Here is a 22,685-nt window from a genome sequence, read left to right as displayed (position 1 = left end):
CTAGGTTTTACAAAATTATTTTGAAAACCTACGGAAAATTCGGGGGGGAAAATAGGGGAAATTCTGCTATGGTTTGAATATTCTTTAAAATTTATGACTGAAGATACTGGTTAATATCTTATTTTATGATTACGTTTGATAAATTATGGTATTATTATTTTAATAAAAATTAAAATTATTGTTGTTAATTAAGAAAAAAGAGTTAGGAAAAAATTAGAAAATAGTTATATTATTGTTTTAGGAGTCCTAAATGATGTAGAATAGATAATAACGTGCATATGTTACTATTTTTATGCAATAGTGTAAGAATTAAAAAGATTGCACAATGGCTGATAGCGGAAGTGGAGACATAGCATGGAAGCAAGGGCCATAAATTACCTATAGAGAATGACAAGAAAAGGTCACAACGTAGATATTGTCGCAAGATAATAAATTTAGGGGGTCACTAGATTGTAGTGGCTACACGGATGTGACCAAGTGCTCCAAGGTCCTCAGTGAGGTACAGAAGGCCATGGCTATCCTCATAAAGGGAGGAAGACAAAGGAAGTTGGAAAAGCAAAGGGCAAGGGAGAAGTTGGGTGAGGCAATGCTAGAGAGACACCCACCAGCAGGGGCTGACTCTGATGATTCTAGTAGAGATTACATGCCTACTGATGTTGAGACAGAGGCAAACAGAAGACAGATACAACAGACCATAGTTGTCAAGGCATCCCCTAGGTGCCACCTTGGTGTCCAAGTGGAAATCTTGGGGGCAAGGCGCTTGGCACTTTATTGTCAAGGCTCTATTTTATCATTTTTTTTATTTTTTTTGTGTTTTATTCTATCTGTGATGTTTTATTGGGTTGTGTACGTTATTACTGTACACTGTTTTACATCAAATCACCGAAAGGCAAAAAAAATATCAAATGAAACCCTCAACTCTGGCTACTCCTGGTCTCACACCTTCGCTCAAGGGAAGAAATGAAACCCTCGAACCCTGTCCCAACTTTTGCCCCCAGCGACTCCCGCGACCACGAACTAGGCTCCAATGATCCTGTAAGTTATTCTTCCCCTCCTCCGACCTCGACTATTCTCTATTTTTTTTCCTTTTCTTTATTCTGATTGTTTTTCTGCTCAAGCTCCAGCTACACCAGCAACCACAAATCTCTGCAGCCTTAATCCGCTCCCATTTGATGTGGGACAAGGCTCGCTGCCTGAATGTTTAGTTACCCCAACAAAAGGAGTTGAAGGAATGCATTGATACATTGAAGGGGACATGGGAGAGCTATGGAGTAATTGTGATGTCTGATGGTTGGACTGGACCCATTAGACAGTCCATCGTCAACTTTATGGTCTATTATGATGGTAAAACTATCTTCATAAATTTTATGGATACATCCAAGCAGAAAAAGCATGCAAAGTATATATATATTTATATATTTATATAAGTTGCTGAAAGTAGTTGCACAAGAGGTGGGATACAGAACGATGTCCAAGTGGTGATAGACAATGGGAGAAACTTTAAGAAGGTTGGTGAGAGAGTGATGCATAACAACATGTACCTCCTCTTTTGGACACTATGTGCAGCCTACTGCATTGACCTCATGCTAAAGGACATGGGAACTCTATCATAGTTGTCAAGGCGTCGCCTAGGCGCCAGGCGTCCAGGTGCTTTGGTCGACTTGAGCGCCTTGGTCGCCTAGGCGGGCACCTTAGACGCCTTGGTCACCTGCTTGGTGTCGCGTTGAATTATTACCCTCTCCAACGCCTTGGACCGCCTAACCGTCATGACAGCTATTATGGGAAGAGATCCATGATAACGGTTGTAGTTGAGAGGGCAAGACAAGTGACCATATTTGTCTACAACTCTACAGCTGTTGAGTGAGAAGAGCAATGGACATTTGGTGAAGTCTGACATTACTCGATTTGCCACCAACTACATTGCATTGAAGAGCTTTGAGGCGAAGATGGATGGTTTTAGACCCATGTTTGCTTCAGAGAATTGGTTTAGTTGGAGGGAGTCTGGTTTGCCACATGGTAGGACCAGTTCTGGCAAAACCTGAAGAAGGTCGTTCTTATACTAAAGTCAATGGTAAAGGTATTGAGGATGGTTGACTCAGAGAAAAAAGCCTCCTTTGCCACACCTGTATGTAACCATGGAGATGATAAAGGATCCAGTGTAAGCAACGCTACCACATGGTGAGAGGGCGTACCTGAAGATTGTTGAGGATAAATGGAAGAAGCACTTGACGCATCCAAGACATAGGCTGGTGAGTTTTATATTTATTTTAAGGTACTTTAGTTCATTTACATTACATTTACATCTTCACAAGAATTGATAAGTTCTTTATATCATTCTCAGCACATCATGCCAATCCTAAGTACCAATACAAGCATCGACTTGGGATGGATGAATCACTGATGGATGCAGTGAAAGATGTGGTGACCAAGTTGGAGCCAAAGCCAACTCTATAATCCAGGTGTAATAATAAGGTGAGACTTGTAGTTTGTCAAGCATTTATAAGGAATATAATACTTGATTTCGTACTGATGTGAACATTACCAATGTTTGAAATGAGTATAGATAAAGACTTTCAAGGATTCTCTTAGGACTTCCGGTCATACAGCTGCAAAGCATAGCCGAGAAACCATAGCTCCTGGTAGGCCCACTACCTTATCATTTTGTCTCCATTTAATTCATTTACATATGTACCAAGTACAATCACTTAACATGAACAATCTTAATACTCTAATGCAAGTGAATGGTGGGTGCTCTGTGGAAGTAAAGCACCTAACTTGAGAAAGATAGCAATAAAGGTACTCTCCCAGACATGTTCTGCCTCCGGATGCAAGCGCAACTGAAGTATATTCTCACTTATCCATTCCAAGAGGCCAAACATTTTTCAGGTGGATTTAGATGATGAGGAGGATCCTCTATACGAGTGAGTGAGGGATCGAGGTGACCCTGTCATGGATTGGCCCAAGGGTAGGCCCCACCCCGAGATAGCTAGTCAGATGGGTATGATGTCAATGAGTTTATGGCGTCTCGAGAGGGCTATGTTCATTCACATACCCTGACCTTTTGAGTCTCAACCTAACAAGGATGATGATGAGGATGTCAACTAGTCACATTCTAGCGGCCATACTCGCACACCGTCCCCATCTGATGGTTATGATGATGGTGGTGGAGGTGGTGGTGGTAATGGTAGTGATGGTGATGATGGTGGTGGAGGTGGTGGTGGTAATGGTAGTGATGGTGATGATGGGGTTGGTAGATTTGTAGGGATGTGCGAGGGATAGCACCAGACGGAGGCTGAGCCGATCCGCTTCATATGCAATAGTCAATTCGATCATGCCACACAATATGCTGACCATGGTGCACAATCCCCCCCCCCCCCCAACACATTCTGGATACTTGAGAGGCCCGTACGGTCGATTCATACCACTACCTGCAGAGGAAGATGATAGCATGCAGTCCATGGACATCAATGTTACGAACTTGATTGGCACTCTCGGATGCTTGAGTCTAAGGAGAGTAGTGTGCATAGGCAGTAGCGTGAACCGTCATATACCACAGAGAGCAACGGTTTCGATTACGGTGGGTATGGTGCGTATGGGCAATATAGCTCTTCATCATTATTATCAGACACACGCTAGGTCATCATTTACGGACAATATCTTCTCAATCCCAGCCCCTCAATTATACATGTTTATGCTGGTTCCAAAAACCAATATCCATTAACAATGGCTCAGTATCAAGTTCGTCATGGTTCAGAGATCTATACCCCAGGTTAGGCCGTTAGGGTACCTCTAGTATCTTAACTATTCCATGTAAAGGGCTGTTGTGGAGGACTTCAAGCATTTGTTCCACCATACTATAACATGGCCAGCTTTTTGTGATACGGTGGTCAACAACATTTTAGTGGTCTTGATCCTGCCTGAAACTCGATGTGGTACTAGGACTCTACGATGGGCATAGGGGTCACTTGCTTGTAATCTTGACTCTTTGTAATGAACCATGCATGATGTATGATTTATGAAATGGTTAATAATTTTGTCTTTTCATTCCTAACGCATATTTAAGTTGTTTTAATTGAATTAAGTATGTTCTAGTACTAAACTTTGTATGGAATAAGCCATATTAGAGAATGTATACAGCAGTGTACAACATATACTACCAACTATACCCCAAAGTCAAACTACCATTTTGATTGTGCTTTTTAAAATCTAAAGGTTTCACTGTGTTTAGAGGGCCTAAAATAGGTTTTTCCTAGAAGTTTTGAGACTTAATTTGGCCATTTGGACCTCAAAACCCTTCACCGAAATTTGCAGCCGAAACCGTCCAGGTTTTGACCAAAATTTTGGTTTCAACCAAAATATTAAACTATGACCAGAATACAGCAGGACAGCCCTATGCAGTAACATAAATCAAAATCTGTGCAAGGAGGGAACAGAGAGATTTGAATCAAGCTGATCTACACAAATCATTAAAAACGAGACAAAATAGATAGGGGAAAGTTAAGAATGATAAATTGATAGTAAATTATGCAGTTTCTAATATTTCTATAGCATAAATATTTTGTCTTAATAAAATCATTGAGTTTTTAAAATTAAAAAAAAAAAAAAAGAATATTGTACACCGATAGATATAGAAAAACATAAAAAGAAAATTGTGTATAATAAAAAAGTCCACAAACCCGCAACTCAACTGTGTATAACAATAAAGTCCACAAACCTGCAACTCCTGCTGACGGAGAAGTTCTGCCTCTTGTGCTTCCATCTGTTTGACCAGACTGGTGAGTCTGACAACTTTTTCCTTCAGCTCCCGTATTACCGCATCCTTGTCTTTGCAGTCCACTTCTTTATCTCGCAATAAGCACCTGATGAAGTCATAAAGGAAGGGCAGACGATTGAAGAGGACATTAGCAAAAACTTAGGTCCAAACAACTGAACAAGTTTCTGTAACTTTTACCTAAGAATGATCCTCAACCCACTCTTACTTTTTATCAGTTTTAATACCATGTAAAAAAACAGGATCGGCATTCATGGTATATCACTCTATAGATATGAGAAAGTGAGATCTTAAAGTCAAACAAAGAAACTTGATAAAAGATCATTGATCTCTGAAAACCACAGTAGCATCAACTAATCATTAAATAAAAACATGAGCAAAATAGGTTGAAACCACTAAAGTATTGGGTAAAAGCAAATGTATATCTACAGTGCTGAAACAACGATGCTTGAAATTGATCTCCAAAGATCACAATCATTCACTTAGGGCTTCCTACTCATAGCTTACACAAGTGCCTAATCATTAGTAAATCTCATTCATTCTGCTTCTAAATGAGCAGGCATGAATAGAATTTCACAAATTGAAATTTAATCTTCTACCAGCTTCAAGTACGATAAGAGGGTTGTGTGTCAAGGTTTAAAAAGAAAATCTTCAAACAAGGGTTAAAAACACTAATTTATAAACCTGGGCCGGAGGTAGAACCGAAAAAGGCCTCAGTTCCCTTTTAGGAGTTCACAGTAATCTGAAAAACTAGAAAGCAAGCAGACTTGCTCTGGTTTTAGGATGATGGACAATATTATAAGAAATAAAGCCAGGCATCCCTGGTCTCTGTTTTTTAGTTCATCTGCAGGACATAAAAATCCTAGTTTGGGTTATCTGTTGGTCAGGGAATTCTGAAGATTAAACAACAACAACTCAGCCTTATCCCAAATAAATGGGATCGGCTACATGGAACCTTGCAACGACAAAAGATTGATAAAAGTAAAAAAAGAAAGTGCGAAACAGAAATAATGACACAACTCATCATAAATCTAAATAAATGGGAACAGCTACATGGATCTTTGCCCTCCAATCAGCTCTATTCGAGCTCATACTTGAGACAAGACCTAAGCTAAGCATGTCTTTCCTCACTACTTCTCCCAGTGTCATTTTAGGCCTGCCCCTAGCTCTTTTAGTGCCTTCAATCTGAATCAAGTCACTCCTCCGAAATATAGCATCCGAAGGCCTCCATTGAACACGACCATACCACCTCAGACAACACTCTTGAAGCTTATCTTGAATCGGGACAACTCCCAAATCAGCTTTAATATGGTCATTCCTTATTTTATCCTTCCTAGTTTTACCACACATCCATTTCAACATTCACATCTCCGCAACACTTAGTTTATCTATATGATGCTTCTTAACTGCCCAACATTCTGCACCATAGTTGTCACGGCGGTTAGGTGGTCCAAGGCGTCAGAGAGGGTAAAAAACCAAGTCGACACCAAGTAGGCAGGCAAGGCACCCGCCTAGGCGACCAAGTAGACCAAAGCGCCTGGACGCCATCTAGGCGGCGCCTAGGCGACGTCTTGACAACTTTGTTCTGCACCATACATTAGAGCCGGTCATATGACAGTCCTATAAAATTTTCCTTCAAACTCTAAAGGAATATCTCGATCACACAATACTCCAGACGCATCTCACCACTTCATCCATCCTATTTTAATCCTTTGGGCAACATCATCCTCTATATCACCTTCTTTATGTTCGATTGAGCCCAAATATTCAACATAATCACTTTGTGAGATCTCTTTCTCAGCAATATTTACCACCTCATTAACCGGTCTAGTGTGGCATTATGGCCAAAGTTACACATCATATACTCTGTCTTTGTTCTACTTGTCTTAAGACCTTTTGATTCCAAGGTAGATCTCCATAAGTCCAACTTGGCATTAATCACTGCCTTCTTCTCATCCACTAGAACAATATCATCAGCAAAAAGCATACACCAGGAAACTTCTTCTTGTATGTCTAGTTAAATCATCTATGATAAGCGCAAACAAATAAGGGCTTAAGGCTGACCCTTAGTGTAACCCAATTGTAATTGGGAATTCACTATCTTGACCCCCCCATAGTTCTTACGCTAGTCACTACACCATCCTCTTAAAATCTAAAACCCCTTCAATTTTGGAGCTTTGCTCTAATTATTTCCAACTTATGAAATTTCTCGTTCTGAGTGCTAGCATATACAGACTGTTGAAGCTTTCTTCTTAAAAGCTTAAGCTCATAAGTGGAGATACCTCCCATGCGTATAGGTCCAACTTGATGGTCCCAATTTACCCATGTGGGACTATTCTCCACACTCCCCCTCATGTATGCCTCTCTTTTTGGGTGGTCAATCACATGGCAATTACCGTTAGGGAGGTCCGAGTGATGTTGCTCTGGTACCATGTTCAAGTTTCCTACTTAAAAGCTCATAGGCAGAGATACCCCCATGTGTATTGGCTCTTATCCAAGGTCCTGATTTACTGATGTGGAACTATTCTCCGCTCAGACCAATTATGCAGATCTAGTATTTGTTAAGAATAGTTATATCAGGGGTATATATGTACATAACCTCTCTTTTATGTATTCTTTATGTCATTTGTATGAGGCCAAGGGTCTGTGTGTAATTATATATTCTTTTCAATATAAGCATGTTAGTCTCTTCTTTTGAGACATAACACACCCCAAAACCGTGGCTGCTCTCTTGAAGTTTCTTCTCTTCTTCTTCTTCCACTCTAAAAGCTAACATGGTATCAGAGCATTGATCCTGCTGTTTGCAAGTGTTCGAAGGACTGGTTAGGTCATCTTCTCCAGCTTGTTTCTCTCTCGTTTGGAATCCAAATGGAGTGCTTCTTGGTGCTCTAGTTTCGTTTGGGGGTCCTCTTTGATGTCCCTTGCTTCTCTCTAACGTTCTGCAAGCACCCATTCATCAGGTTTGCATCTCGGTTTGTCTGGTCTGCCCAGAATTTCCGCCAGCTAGAGTTCTTGTTTGGCACCTGCTCTTCAATAGAGCCTTGTTTGGCCATTTTTTATGGCCCATTTGCATCGTTTTTGGGTAAGGAGCAATACTCATCTTACTCCGCTGCTATTTGAGTATTTTCTGAAGATCTACAAGTGTTTCAAGCCTTTTTTGGCTATTGTTTGCCCTGTTTTTGTGCCTACTGTTTTGAGACAAACCTGTTTGCTTGAAGTGCTGCTGTTTCCTCCTTTTAAGTGGCTGATTTGAGATCAAATATGGGTGAGAAAAATGTTGAAACACCCTTGCCCCTTGTGGAAACAGCTCCATCTCTCCCTTCTTCCTTTGAGAGCCCCAATATCCAACTTCCTATTGCCAAGCTTGAGAACCACAACTATTTGGATTGGTCCCGATTCATGAAATTGATTCTTCAGTGTATGGGGAAGATGGGGTACATAAATGGTAGCATCAAGGCCCCCCTCCCTACCGAGCAAGGGTACTCCAAATGGGGCACTGAGAATTCTCTTGTGATGGCTTGGCTTCTTTTCTCAATGAAGCCTGAGATTGGAAGAAGGTTTATGGGCAAGGAGACTGCCAAGACATTTAGGACAGTGTGGCCCATATCTTTGATCGGGTTGGGGACTCTACAAAGGTGTACCAACTTCTCCAACAAATTGTTAGCCTACGCCAGGGTGATAGAAGCCTCTCTGACTACTATAGTCTTGTTGTGGGCCTGTGGGAGGAGTATGATCACTATAGAGATCTTCAGTTGTGTCCTGATGATGAGGTCAAGGTGCACCGGTTGTTTGAGAAAGAGAGGGTCTTATTTCTCCTTGGCGGCCTTAATTCTGACTTTGAACCTCTTAGGGTACAAATCCTTGGCCGACCAAGTCTTCCCTCACTGGAGGAGGTGTGTGGATATCTACAGAGTGATAAGACCTGTAGGAGTACCATGAGGACTACTCCCATTGTTGAGCGCTCTGCTCTTGTTTCTTCCACCCCTCAGGACTCTACTAAGGGAGCTGATAAGGGAGCTGCAAAGGGCTGATTCTTATGAGACCATTATAGCAAATCTGGGCATACGAAGGACTTTTGTTGGGATCTCCATGGGAAGCCCTCTTCTGGTTCCTCTGGGGGACTGAAGGGACAGCGGAAGAAGGGGCCTAAGGCTCATGTTGGAATCATTGAATCTGATCCATGCTCTCTTTCCAAAGAAGACATTGCTGCATTTCGCCGGATTGTGGCCCACCTGGATGGTTCCTCTACTACTCCTACTTCCACTGCACTACAGGCCTCTTCCTCCTCCGGCACGCACCACACCTTGGGTCATTGACTCAGGTGCCACGGATCATATGACTAGTAGGTCTCAGCTGTATAATTCATACTCTGTTTGTTCTGGGAAAGATAAGGTAAAAATTGTTGATGGATCCTTCTCTTCTATTTTTGGTAAAGGAGATATCTAGGTTACACCACTTTTACCCTTGAAGTCTGTCTTTTATGTTCCCAACTTTGCCACTAACCTTCTTTCAGTTAGCCAATTGACTAAATCTTTGAACTGCTTTGTCACCTTCTTTCCTACCCATTGTCTTTTTCAAGATTTGGTGACGAGGAGGGTGATTGGCAGTGGTCGTGAAACTAACGGCTTGTATGTTTTGGAGACTGGTGCTTCCCCTGTTGTGCAAGCTCAGTTCTATGTTTGTGGGCAAGAAGGTGGACGTACTCAGGAGGATATTTTGCTTTGGCATCGTCATTTGGGGCACCTTTCTTTTTCTGTTATGAGAAAACTGTTGCCACATTTATTTACTTCTTTTCCTGTCACTCATGTTTTTCATTGTGAACCTTGTCTATTTGCCAAAAGTTGTAAAACAGTTTATGCATCTAATGGTAATAGATCTATTTCACCTTTTCATCTTATCCATACTGATGTTTGGGGGCCTTCCCCTATTACCTCTTTGCGTGGCTTCCGTTACTTTGTTTCTTTCATTGATGACTATTCTCGGGTTACTTGGGTTTACCTTTTGAAACACAAGAGTGATGTCTATGTTGCATTTAAAAATTTTTATGAGTTAGTGTATACCCAATTTCAAACTCGGATCCAAATTGTTCGTTCTGACAAAGGTGGGGAGTAAATGTATAGTGGTTTGGAAACCTTTTTTTCTGACCATGGCATTATTCATCAGGTGGCCTATGTTGATACCCCACACCAAAATGGGGTGGCTGAAAGAAAAAATCGCCATCTCCTTGAAGTGGCTAGATCCCTTTGGTTTACCATGCATGTTCCAAAAACTTTTTAGTCTGATGCTCTCCTCACTGCTGTCTTTCTTATTAATCACATGCCGTCGAGTGTCTTAAACTTCAAGGTTCCTCTTGATGTCTTACCCTCGCGGTCTTCTTCCTTTTCTATTCCTCCAAGGGTGTTTGGTTGTATTTGCTATGTACATATTAGCAAATCTACCTGCACTAAATTGGATCCTAAGGCCCTAAAGTGCATCTTTCTTGGGTATTCCTCCACATCCAAAGGGTATAAATGCTATCATCCTCCTACTCGTCGGTGGCTTCTCTCCAAAGATGTCCATTTCTTTGAAACCATACCGTATTTTCAGTCACCTCTTCAAGGGGGAGTGTTCATCTCTTGGTGGTGGTGTTGAGGGTGAAGAGGCTCCCGAGTTTGTTTCATTTCCTTTCTCCTCTCTTGTCCCTATTTCCCCTTTTCAGATTGACAAGGGAAAGAAAAATTCTGTGGATACTGTTGTTGAGGAGGAGCCTCCTAGTGCACAGGTGAACAGAGAACAGGGGGAGCTACTGGTGTATACGAAGGACAGGAGAAAGCCTTCTTCATGGCTTCCTATAAAGAAGACCTGCCAAAATCCTTCTTCGTCTCCTCATCCTGAGCCTCCATTCATCGAGACAGGTATTCCTTCCTCTACTTCTACATCCTCAGACTTAGATTTTCCTATAGCTCACCGCAAGGGAACTCGGGCATGTACTAATCCCATTGCCAAGTTTGTTTCCTATGTACCTATCTCCCTTACAGGTATAGCCTTCATTGTAGCTATCTCATCCATATCTATTCCCAAGAATGTAGCAGAGGCTATGGCCGATCCAAAATGGAGAGAAGCAATGAACACAGAGATGTTGGCTCTTGAGAAGAATCACACTTGGGACCTTGTTGAACTCCCTAAAGGGAGAATCCCTGTTGGATGCAGATGGGTATTCACAGTCAAGTTCAAGTCTGATGGTACTGTGGAGAGGTATAAGGCAAGACTTGTCGCCAAGGGTTATACACAGGTGTATGGCAGTGACTATCAGGAAACCTTTGCTCCGGTGGCTGCAAACCTTGATTGGCCATTGTACCAGTTTGATGTAAAGAATGCATTCTTACATGGTGACCTAGAAGAAGAGGTATATATGCACTCTCCTCCTGGGTTCAAGCATACTGGTGACAATGGGAAAGTGTGTCGTCTTAGGAAGGCTCTCTATGGACTCAAACAGTCTCCTAAGGCTTGGTTTGAGAGGTTCAGACAAGCCCTCCTGCAAAATGGATATACTCGAAGTCAAGCTGATCACACATTGTTTATACAAAGGAAGGGCAGCACTATTACGGCTCTCATTGTTTATGTTGATGACATTGTGGTCACGGGAAACAGTGAAGCTGAAATCTCAAAGCTTAAGCTTTATTTGGCTCGGCAGTTTGAGATCAAAGATCTCGGTCCATTAAAGTATTTTCTGGGGATTGAAGTTTCAAGATCCAAGCAAGGGATCAATGTTTGCCAAAGGAAGTTTGTTCTTGATCTACTTACAGAGACAGGCTACTTAGGATGCAAACCAATCTCCTCCCCTATTGAGCAGAACCACAAACTAGGGGAAGATTGTGGTGAACCTCTTGTGGATGCTGAAAAGTATCAGAGATTAGTAGGTAAGCTAATCTATCTCTCCCTCACCCGACCTGACATCACCTACGCTGTTGGAGTGGTGAGTCAGTTTATGCATGCACCCAAGATGGGACACCTTGATGCAGTTTACAAGATCCTTAGGTATTTGAAGTCATGCCCTGGAAAAGGCCTTCTCTTCTCTAGGAATGGTCACTTGAGAATTGAAGTATATACAGATGCTGATTGGGCCGGGTCTATCTCTGATAGAAGATCCACCGCTGGATACTGTACCTTTGTTGGGGGAAATTTAGTCACCTGGAGAAGTAAGAAGCAACCTGTGGTAGCTAGGTCAAGTGCTGAAGCAGAGTTTAGAGCCATGACTCATGGTGTGTGTGAAATCTTGTGGTTGAAGAAACTTGTTCAAGAATTGGGATTTGAGACGACTGAACCTATGAGTCTATATTGCGATAACAAGGCAGCCATATGTATTGCTCACAACCCAGTTCAACATGACAGGACAAAGCATGTTGAGGTTGACAGACACTTTATCAAGGAGAAGATAGACTCTAAGACTATTTGTACTCCTTTTGTGAAGACAAATGAACAAGTGGCAGACATCTTCACCAAAGGACTTAGCTCTCATCACTTTAGTTTTATGTTAGACAAGCTGGGTATGTATGACATATACCACCCAGCTTGAGGGGAAGTGTTAAGAATAATTGTATCAGGGGTATATATGTGCATAACCTCTCTTTTATGTATTCTTTATATCATTTGTATGAGGCCAAGGGCCTGTGTGTAATTATATATTCTTTTCAATATAAGCATGTTAGTCTCTTGTTTTGAGACATAACACACCAAACCAAAACCGTGGCTGCTCTCTTGAAGTTTCAATCTTCTTCTTCTTCCACTCTAAAAGCTAACAGTATTTGACCCCATTTGGTTCGTTAGGTTGAGTTGACTTTTTAATTTTTCATTTATTTATATGAAAATCTAAGATAACATCATTTTGGAGCACCCTTGTCTTTTTCAAAATTTATGAGAATGATTCTTTTCTTAAACTGAACTCTGCTTCAGTCACATTGGTTGCGGAGTTTGATCTACTTAAGGTCTTTTCAATAAAATCTATATGGTTGTGGATTTCTAAGTTTACTTTCCTCATGTAACCTTTTTGTACAATTCTGTTAAGGGTCAAAGCTAGTCGCCTAGCATCTGACAGAGGGGGTGGAACAGTTAGAGACTTTGCGAACACCTTTAATTTCTTGAGAGTACCCTTTGACAATTATATCATGTTAATTAATTGAGAATTATGGATCATTACCTCATGGCATTATGGACTAATGGCTTACAGGACCCATCCTACAATAAGATGCCTTCTAAGGAATATACATTGTAGTAAATATTCAGTTACTCGGAGAAATGAAGGGAAAAAATGCTAACAAAATATGACACCTTCGATGCCATACATAACGAGGCCAACTAACAGTTCCGTAAAACTAGTATAAGGAGTACACCCGTGTAAGTTTCAGATATCATGTTACAGTAACATAGTGATTAGTGGATAAAACTCCCATGCATTAACACTTCAGAACTGATGTGTTAAAAGAACTTTGGTACCTTGAGGAGGATGCTAAGTTAAACAAATAATTCATCACATTCTTCGCATCAGCAACGGACCGGATTTGATTCCAGCGGCCCCTACCACTGAAGATGCGTTCACGCTCCTCTGCTTCTGACAGTTGTGAAGCCATAGACACAAGGTTGCTTGATGAAGTAGCCAACATATTTTCAAGTGCCAAAATCCTTGAATTTCTTGCACCAGGAGACATTGTTTGGAGAGAGTCACTGCAATGGATCGTACTTTATAAATTAATATCAATATAAATAGCGAGGATGCCACAGCCATACGCGTAGGAAAGAAACAGCAGTAGAAATAGCAGACTAGCACATACAGCAACAAAATAACTGACCTTGAATTTTTCCTCTTAAACTTTTCGGCTTGTTCCTTTAACTTTGACACCTCATTTGCCATAGCAGCCCTCCTAATAAAACAATCAAGACAAATTATAAAGATTTGTAGACTGTACAACAGTGAATTTTATAAAACTAAATATGCAAATAAATTCATAAAAGATAAAACCACCTCCCGGCTCCATCAGATAATTTAACGGACACCAATTTCTTTTCATGGATAAAAACAGAGCTTGATCTCTTTTACTTATGTCATACTTCAAGTCCTTAATGAAAAGGTAGAGCTCTGATTATTCCTTCTATGGCCAGATGGATTAAAGGGGACCCTTCAAATGTGGAACCCTTGTTTGGACAGCTGCCAAGGATACAACCTCAACTATATAGCATCTAAGTACAAAAGGGTAATGTCTTCCCAATATTTGTAAATTTTGCCTTGTCAAGGTAAAATTTATTAACCATGTAAGGTTTCATCATTTTTCAGCTCAATAGTTCTGGTAATTGCATGAGTTCTCTGAAGCAGGTCAACTTTGTAATTGTTTGATTGGTTGGTTGGGACTGCTTATGTCTTTTAGTTCCTCTTTGGATGGTCTCCCTTTAGCTTGATTTACCTGTAGGTTTGTCCGGTGTTCTTTGGTGGAGCTTTCTCCTTGTATTCTCCTTGCTTCGTTGAATCTAATTTTTATTCATCCAGAAAAAAAGGATAGTCCCACATGGTGGGTGATTCATTTTAGGGAAAGGTCATGGTAAGTTATTGTGATGTTTTGTAACTAGTTTACTATCAATATTAGCATTAACCTCTAAGAAACTTTTAAGAAATTCTTTTGACCTAGGACCACGCAGATAACTGAGAATTTTATCTCTTCAGCCACTAAGTTAACCTATCAAAAAAAGGAGGTCTCTGTTCAAGAAATATTTAAAATTGTTCACAAGTTAAAAATATAAGAGAAAACATACTAGCATAGCTGTCCTGAGCAAACCTTGAAAAATTAAAAATCAAGGACTTACGCTTCCTTTTGACACTCATATTCCAAACGAACTTCATGCACACGTACTGTTACTTCAAGCTCATGTTCAATTGCCTGCATTAGTGCCTTACCATTCAAACATCATATATGTTAGTAAGAAGGGTATCGATACACGTTCAATGAGCACATAGATCCATTACATTCACAGATATGTACTCCAGAATCCACCCAGTCACAGACATACACAAGAAAAAATCCACCAGCAGGCAGCCAAATGAGATGAACACCAAAGAACATACAAATGTTATAGGAATCCCTGTTCAGTTGTCGTACCTGAATTCCAGAACCATTCCCATTTCCAGCACCTAGAAGGTAATAATGAACATTTGAGGTTTTAATCACAAAAAGAACAAATGAACAATTATTGCACAGCACAATCAAATCACCTTACCTGATGTTTCACGTGAAGAAGCTTTCCGAGCTTCCAGTAGCTCTTTTAGTCGTTTTGTAGCCATTGCAGCTTCTTCGGTCTTCCTTTGCAAAACCTGACATGAACAAGCGTAAAGCAAGTTTACATAATACTGCAATGGCTATGACCTTATGATTTCCTTCCCTTCTTTTCTTCTTCCTTTTTTTCCGAACTAAGTAAATAAAAAGAACATGCAGTTACCATCTTTTGTCTTTGATTCAAAGCCAATAGCTTGTGCATCTCATACTCATTTCTTATCCCCTCCTTCTTCAGCTGTCAACAAGGAAAGTTAAATGAGACTTCTAATCAAGGAAGAACTATACTAATATTGGACTAATAGAAGAAGTAATGCATATTTTTAGTTTAAAAGATATTCTATATTCTCGTGTGATAGGAAAACTGGTCAGTCATCAGTGATTTGTGGTTAGGAACAAAAACATAATCAGAAAGTTAACTAGATTAACTACAAAAAAACTTTAGCAGACTTCAAACGTAGAGAAAATCTAAAAACAAAAGGGGCATTTTAGGATCAAATTTGAACTTGTTAGATATCTCATCTTGATTTAGAATTATGAACTCATACAACAACTATCATTGACTGCTAGAGGATATATAAGATCTAGTTTTCAAACTAACGCTGACCAACATTTAGTCATATTAAGCTGTAAATTGAGTCAGTAATCTTGTCTCAGCATGCACATCGGCCTGCCTTGGAGCAAGCAGTATCAGGCAGAGCTGATCCCTATATCAAAAGAACTAATCTGAATGGAAGGCATGACAAAACCTACTCTTAACACCTAGGACCTGTGAAGAATAAAAACTGAAGAGAAGAGAGATGAAACTGAGACTTTGGGGAGCTAGAACACGATGGAGTGAATACTTATATCGTGGACTAGCTATTGCCTTTATATTAAGCAATAGCCAACTCTTAGTAGGAAATCTACTGAGAGTCTAAGTCTAATTACAATAGAAAGCAATAACTACCTAAGTCTAATTACTATAGGAAATGACTAAAGACTTAAAGAGACATAAGCTAATAACAACTCAACAACTTAAGGTTATCCCACAGTCTAAGACGGGGATGTAGCTCAAATGGTAGAGCGCACGCTTTTCATTGCAAGAGGTATAGGGTTCGATCCCCTACATCTCCACTTGAAATTTATAAATTTATCCACCCAAAATAATAATAATAATCCTACGGTGCACTGTTCCATGGAGCACCCATGGAACCTGTCCCACAATACACACTTTAACTTCAGAGGCAAAGCTTATTTTCTGGCACAGGCAAAATTTTAAATCCATTTTCCCTCATCCACCAAATGCCATACCAAGAAAGCTGAATCAAGCTTAAAACCTAAAAGTCAGGCCAAAGCCTTCAATAGTGCAAAGTACAAACTAAAGCAAACATGAGATTCTTCCTAACCATGTGAAGAAAAGGGGGAGAAAACAATTTAAAGTATTAGATAAGACATCTAACTTCTGCACCTGGAGAAAAATAGAATAACAGAGAACTGTTTACATAAAAAGAAAATGAGTCTTTAATAATGATAGCAAACTAAATATGGAGATACGCGAATTCTACACCTCTTTGTAATTTAAAAAAGGAAAACACCCAAACAACTCAAACTCACACAGTTTTATTATGAAATCTGAATGATGTTGTTAACAAAACAGAAAATAATGGAATGCTTGAATGATCGATTTGATCAAGCAAGCCTTTTATTTATAATATCAAGGATTACATCCTAATGGCAAAAATACCCCTAGCTTAGCCGACTTAACTAGGCAGTACATAAAACTCTAGAAAGACTAGAATACCCCCCCCCCACGGTATTCGGGTGTACATTATTCAACACTCCCCCTCAAGTTGGAGCAAAAATGTCAATCATGCCCAACTTGACTAAATTATGAAACATCTTTCCAGGCAATTCCTTGGTGAATATATCAGCAAGCTGATCAGTAAACTTCACAAAACGAACACAAATCAGCCCTTCTTCCAATTTTTCCTTAATGAAATCCCTATCTACCTCAACATGCATGGTACATTCATGCTGTACCGGATTATGTGCAATGCTGACTGCAGCCTTGTTGTCACAGTACAACATCATAGGTAGACGAAAAGGAACACCAAGGTCTTGTAGTAAACCCTCCAACCAGAGCAACTCACAAATGGCTTATGCCATAGCACGAAATTCTACTTCAGCACTAGAACGAGCCATCACATTCTGCTTCTTGCTACGCCAAGTGACAAAATTGCCACCTACAAAAGAACAATACCTAGAGATAGACTTGCGATCCGGAGAACCAGCCCAATCAGCATCAGTGTATGCCTCTATCCGTAGGTGATCATGAGGAGACAGGAGAATGCCTTTCCCTGGAGCTGATTTCAAGTAGTAAAGAATACAAAGAACAACCTCCATATGGGAAGAGTAGGGTTCGTTCATGAACCGACTCACAGTACTCACAGCAACAGCAATGTCAGGACGTGTGTGTGAGAGATAAATCAACTTCCCCACTAGCCTTTGGTACCAGCCTTTATCAACAAGTTCACCCTCCTTTTCCTTAAGACGAGTATTAGCATCCATAAGAGTATTTGAAGAGTGACATCCCAACAAACTAGTTTTAGTCAATAAATCTAGGACATACTTCCTTTGGGAGAGAAAGACGCCCTTAGAAGATCTTCAACTTCAATCCCAAGAAAGCACCTTAGCTTTCCTAAATCCTTAATCTCAAACTCCTGTCCAAGAAAAGTCTTCAACCGGCTGATCTCATCACCATCATTGCCCGTGACTACAATATCATCAACGTAGACTACAAGAACAGTGAGTTTTTCACCAACCCTCTTTATTAAAAAGTGTGATCAACATTACTCTACTTATAGCCCAATTAAATCATGGCCTTGTGAAACCGGCCAAATCATGCTCGAGGTGATTGCTTCAGCCCATAAAGTGCACGCTTCAATTTACACACTTTGCCCTGGTTTTTGTCACAAGAGAACCCTGATAGAATATCCATATACACCTCCTCATCAAGTTCTCCATTGAGAAAAACATTCTTCACATCCAGCTATTGTAAATCCCATCCAAGATTTACTACACAAGATAGCAAAACTCGAATAGTATTCAGCTTTGCAACAGGGGCAAAGGTCTCCTGATAATCAATCCCGTATGTCTGAGTGAACCCTTTTGCCATGAGTCGTGCCTTATATCTATCTACAATGCCACCATCTTCTGTTTCATTACAAACACCCACTTGCATCCAACAGTCCTTTTCCCTAGTGGAAGAACCACAAGCTCCCATGTGTCATTTTTCTTCAAGGTTTCCATTTCTTCCATCATTGTTGCCTTCCACTTTCCATCCTATAGAGCTTCCTGCCAATTTCAAGGAATACGAACAGAAGAAAGAGAAGAAACAAAAGCACGAAAAGATGGAGAAAGGGAATCATAAGAAACAACATGAGATATAGGATGTTGAGTACAAGCTCTAACACCTTTGCGAGTAGCAATAGGTAGGTCAAGAGAAGAAGTATTACCAGGTGGAGAAGTAGGTTTTGGATCGAGGGTTAGCAACTGGATGGGTACCTGTGTTGCAGTAGATTGAAGCTGTTATGTTTGGTTCTGGTATAAGTCTTCAAGTTAGATACATCAATCCTCCGCTGAAATTCACCAATGGTTTTCTAGACTGGAGTGATCTCCCCCTGAGTAGGATTTTGGTAATCTCCCCCTGTGTAGGAACATCCCCCCTGAAGAAGGGGAGGAACAGGAGAAGGAACTTCCCCCCAAATAGGAACATCTCCCCCTGAAGAAGAGGGTGGAACAAGAGCAGCTCATTATGTACATACCTAAGGGGGGGTCTATGGTCAACACATCTTTACTAGAACTCTCCCCCTAAAGAGGTAGGGACGAATAATATGAGAGACTCTCATGAAAGACAACATCATACTGACCATGGTACGGTGTGCAAGAGGATAATAGCACTTGCACCCCTTTTGGGTGGCAGAGTAACCTAAGAAAATGCAGCAGAGACCATGGGGCTCAAGTTTACCAGGGGATCTAGTATCCTTAGAATAACAAACACAACCAAATAACCTTAGGGGGAACAATAAAAGAAGTAGAGCCATGTCATAGCTCAACAAGGGACTTGGAGCCAAGAACCCGAGAAGGCAGTCTATTAATTAAATAGGTTGCAGTAAGGACAGCATCTCCCCAATAAAAAGAGGGAACATTTCAAGCAAACATAAGTGCTCTAGCCACCTCCAAGAGATGGCAATTTTTCCTCTTAGCCACACCATTCTGGACTGGAGTATTAACACAGCTGGTCTGATGTAAAATCCTATGGGCAGCAAGCTATTTTTGGAACTGACCTTCCATAAACTTTGTCCCATTGTCACTTCTCAAGACTTTGAGAGTGGCATTAAATTGGGTCTGAATCATTTTGTGAAAATGCTAAAAACAGGAAAAACCTTTATTTTTTTAGTGCATCAGGTAGACCCAAGTGGGTCTAAAATGACAGTCTATGAATGTAACAAACTACCAATGACCAAAAATAGACACTTTGCAACTAGGACCCCACACATCAGTATGAACCAAGTGAAATAGTGAAGAACATCTTTTATTAGAAATAGGATAGTTTGAATGTGTCTGTTTGGCCAAGACACAAGCCTTACAAAAAAATCTTCCTCATTACAACTTTTAGCCAAAGCTGAAAATAAATGGGATAAAGTGCCTAAAGGGGGGGGGTGTCCTAATCTAGAATGCCATTGGTGTAGTTCAGAGGAGAAAGAAAAAGGCTGACATAACTTGGAAGGTAATGCTCTTGGAGGAAGATGTCCATCATCAAAAAGGTACAATCCACCACGCACTTTACCCGATCCAATTGTCTTCCCCGAGTCTAGTTCCTGAAAAACACAATGAGTTGGAAAAAAAATCACTTTGCAATTCAAATCTTTTGAAAGACTACTAACACAGAGAAGATTAGTGGTGAAATTGGGAATATGCAAAACAGAAGACAAGGTAAGAGAAGGTGAGCAGCTAATGGATCCTTTTCCAGAAACAGATGAGAGGGAGCCATCAGCCACTTTCACTTTACCCTTACCAGAAGTAGGGGAATAGGTATGAAAACGGCTAGAGGAACCCGTCATGTGGTCAGTGGCACCGGAGTCTATGATTCTTGGAGTGGAGACAACCGATGCACAATGACCAGAAAAGAAAATACCTGAACGGGCAAAGTGGGAACCTGATGGAGTGGAATAACTGGCAGGAAGAGATGTAGTAGAGGCAGCGGAAGTCTGTAACATACGCCTGAAAGCCTATAATTATTCCTGGGACAGACCATTTTCAGCAGTGGAGGCTATAGTTACACTTTCAGTGTGATTAACCTTGTTTTTAGTTTTACCACGACCACGTTTGGCTTCAAAATCAACAGGCTTCCCTTGTAATTTCCAGCAAGTGGTCTTAGTGTGATAAGGTTTATTGTAGTGTTCACACTTAACAGGTTCCTTGGTGGAAGTAGTAGCAGTAGGAGAAGCATCGGTCGGAGGAGCAAGGCTGGAACCAGCCTGTAGGGCAGACCTATCAACAGGAGACTAATGAATCATAGAAGCTCTACGAGTTTTCTCTGTATGAACCAAGGCAAAGGATTGCTCCAAGGTAGGGAAGGGAACCCTACTAAGAACTTGCACACGAATAGGATCATACTCAATGTTCAGACCTGCCAGGAAGCCATAGACCCAAATTTTGTCTGCATGTTTTTTATAGGCTGCAATATCCGTAGTAGTGGTAGGCTGAAAAGCATAGTAGTAATCCAATTGCTGCCATAGACCTTTGAGGGCAGCATAGTATTTAGAAACAGGTAACTCCTTTTGTATGGTGGCATGAATTTTCTTGCGAATTTCATACACGTGAGCATCGTTCCCAACCTGCCTGGCTGAACATAGGTCTTCTCCTTGGCAGCACTCCATATATGATGGGCAGTGTCCAATAAAAGATAATTGCAGGAGAGGTCAGGCTGCATAGAGTGTATCAAATATGCCATGACCATAGCATCATTAGACATCCATCGGTCCTGAAGAGGACCAGGTTCAGAGGATGCAGCAGAAGTGCCAAGGTATGCCCAGTAAGGCCACGGACAACAATAGTTAAGCAAGTAGAACGGGATCACATCAGATAATTTGTCCCATCAAGCTTAATAGCTGAAGCATAAGGAAATATTCTGCCTTATTTTGTCCTTTAAGACCAGAAGTAGCAGATGTAATGTCAGACCCTTCCATACTGATTTGAGGGTAGCCAAATATCAAGTTGTCAATGCAGCAGCCAAGAACCAAAACACAGAAAACCCTGATCGATAAAGGAAGAAATCGATCCAAGGATGTGAGATTCTGGAAATCTGAAAAAAAACTTTAATATAAAAGGACACCAGCAGTGTCAAGTGTGCCTTGAAGCAGTGTGAATGAGATCTTCAAATATCAGCCAAGGTAGAAAATCCAAAATCGATAAGAGTCAGGGTTTTACAAAACCCTGAAGAGCGATCGATAATGGGTATTGTCTTCAATTGATGTGAAACACCTGTGATAGTTGCTGTCAAATACTGCTAAGATGGATCTCCAATAGGGAAAATCAGCCTCCAAGACAAATAAAAAAGGGCTTGATCTTCAAGAAGGGGAGAACTCCAAAAAATCGTAGAGAAACAGGGCAGCAGCTATTGATCTGGATATGTGATTAAACCATCTGTTGAAGAGGTTGGATTGAGGGCAGCATCTAGATCGTATGATCACCTCAGTAGTGCTGCCCTAGTGAATGAAGAGAACCAAGAAAAAAAGGAAGAGAGAAAGAGAAGATCAAGTGGAAGAGGGTGGAAGAGAAAAACGATGGAGGGATGGGGTTTTGAAAACAAAGATCAGAGAAATTGGTTTTGATGCCATGTTAACAAAACAGAAAATAATGGAATGCTTGAATGATCAATTTGATCAAGCAAGCCTTTTATTTATAATATCAAGGATTACATCCTAATGACAAAAATACCCCTAGCTTAGCCGACTTAACTAGGCAGTACATAAAGCATAAAATAAAACTTCAAAAAGACCTACATGGTAGCTCCACATAATAAGGAATTTTTAGCAGTTAAGTCATATAGCCTTCGAGAGACTAATCTAAGCAGTATGAATAAGGAATTTTTAGCAGTTAAGTCATATACAGACCTACATGGTAGCTCCACATAATCTAGGCAGACTTGAACTCACCTCAAAATTGGGGACATCCATCACATTATCCTTCATCTTTTCACAAACCATATGATTGAATGGTCCACTTTATTAAGAAATCTGACTGGTTCTTATCTGCACATGTACCCAGTTCCTCCAAAGACAAACTTTGGAATTCTGGCCATGTCTAATAGCCTTAAGAAATAGACAGCTTCTTCCTGTTTTACCTAATTAATGTGGCCACTTCAAGAATAAGGCTCATCTAGACTCGCTTTATTAGACATAATATTACACATGCATGAGCTATCCATTCATTAGATTGTTTTGAAACACAATAATATATTTCTCTTGATCATTAAAGTTAGAACCATACCCTCAAGGTCATTTAATTATTTTAATTTGAAACTTAGTTATGAAATTCGGGTTTTAATTTAAGAGTTTCAGGGGTATGAAAGA

General features: G+C 40.5%; 1 protein-coding gene across 2 annotated transcripts in view; it reads right to left on the bottom strand.

The window, feature by feature from the left end:
• LOC122662330 (kinesin-like protein KIN-4C) overlaps positions 1 to 22,685 on the bottom strand; it is a 56,176-nt gene that overhangs the window by 5,681 nt on the left and 27,810 nt on the right. Inside the window, exons 19-25 of one of the 2 annotated variants that reach the window (XM_043857926.1) lie at positions 15,233 to 15,304; positions 15,014 to 15,107; positions 14,896 to 14,927; positions 14,603 to 14,688; positions 13,597 to 13,668; positions 13,244 to 13,486; positions 4,715 to 4,859 (exon numbers count right to left, since the gene is read on the bottom strand). In XM_043857926.1, the coding sequence (XP_043713861.1) occupies positions 4,715 to 4,859; positions 13,244 to 13,486; positions 13,597 to 13,668; positions 14,603 to 14,688; positions 14,896 to 14,927; positions 15,014 to 15,107; positions 15,233 to 15,304 (744 nt within the window). The remainder of the gene's footprint in view (positions 1 to 4,714; positions 4,860 to 13,243; positions 13,487 to 13,596; positions 13,669 to 14,602; positions 14,689 to 14,895; positions 14,928 to 15,013; positions 15,108 to 15,232; positions 15,305 to 22,685) is intronic. The other variant, XM_043857928.1, reaches the window with a different exon arrangement.

The sequence above is a fragment of the Telopea speciosissima genome, chromosome 5 (assembly GCF_018873765.1).
Source record: "Telopea speciosissima isolate NSW1024214 ecotype Mountain lineage chromosome 5, Tspe_v1, whole genome shotgun sequence".
NCBI classification, from domain to species: Eukaryota; Viridiplantae; Streptophyta; class Magnoliopsida; order Proteales; family Proteaceae; genus Telopea; species Telopea speciosissima.
Note: the sequence above shows the minus strand (reverse complement) of the source record. Positions and strands in the feature narration are given on the sequence as shown.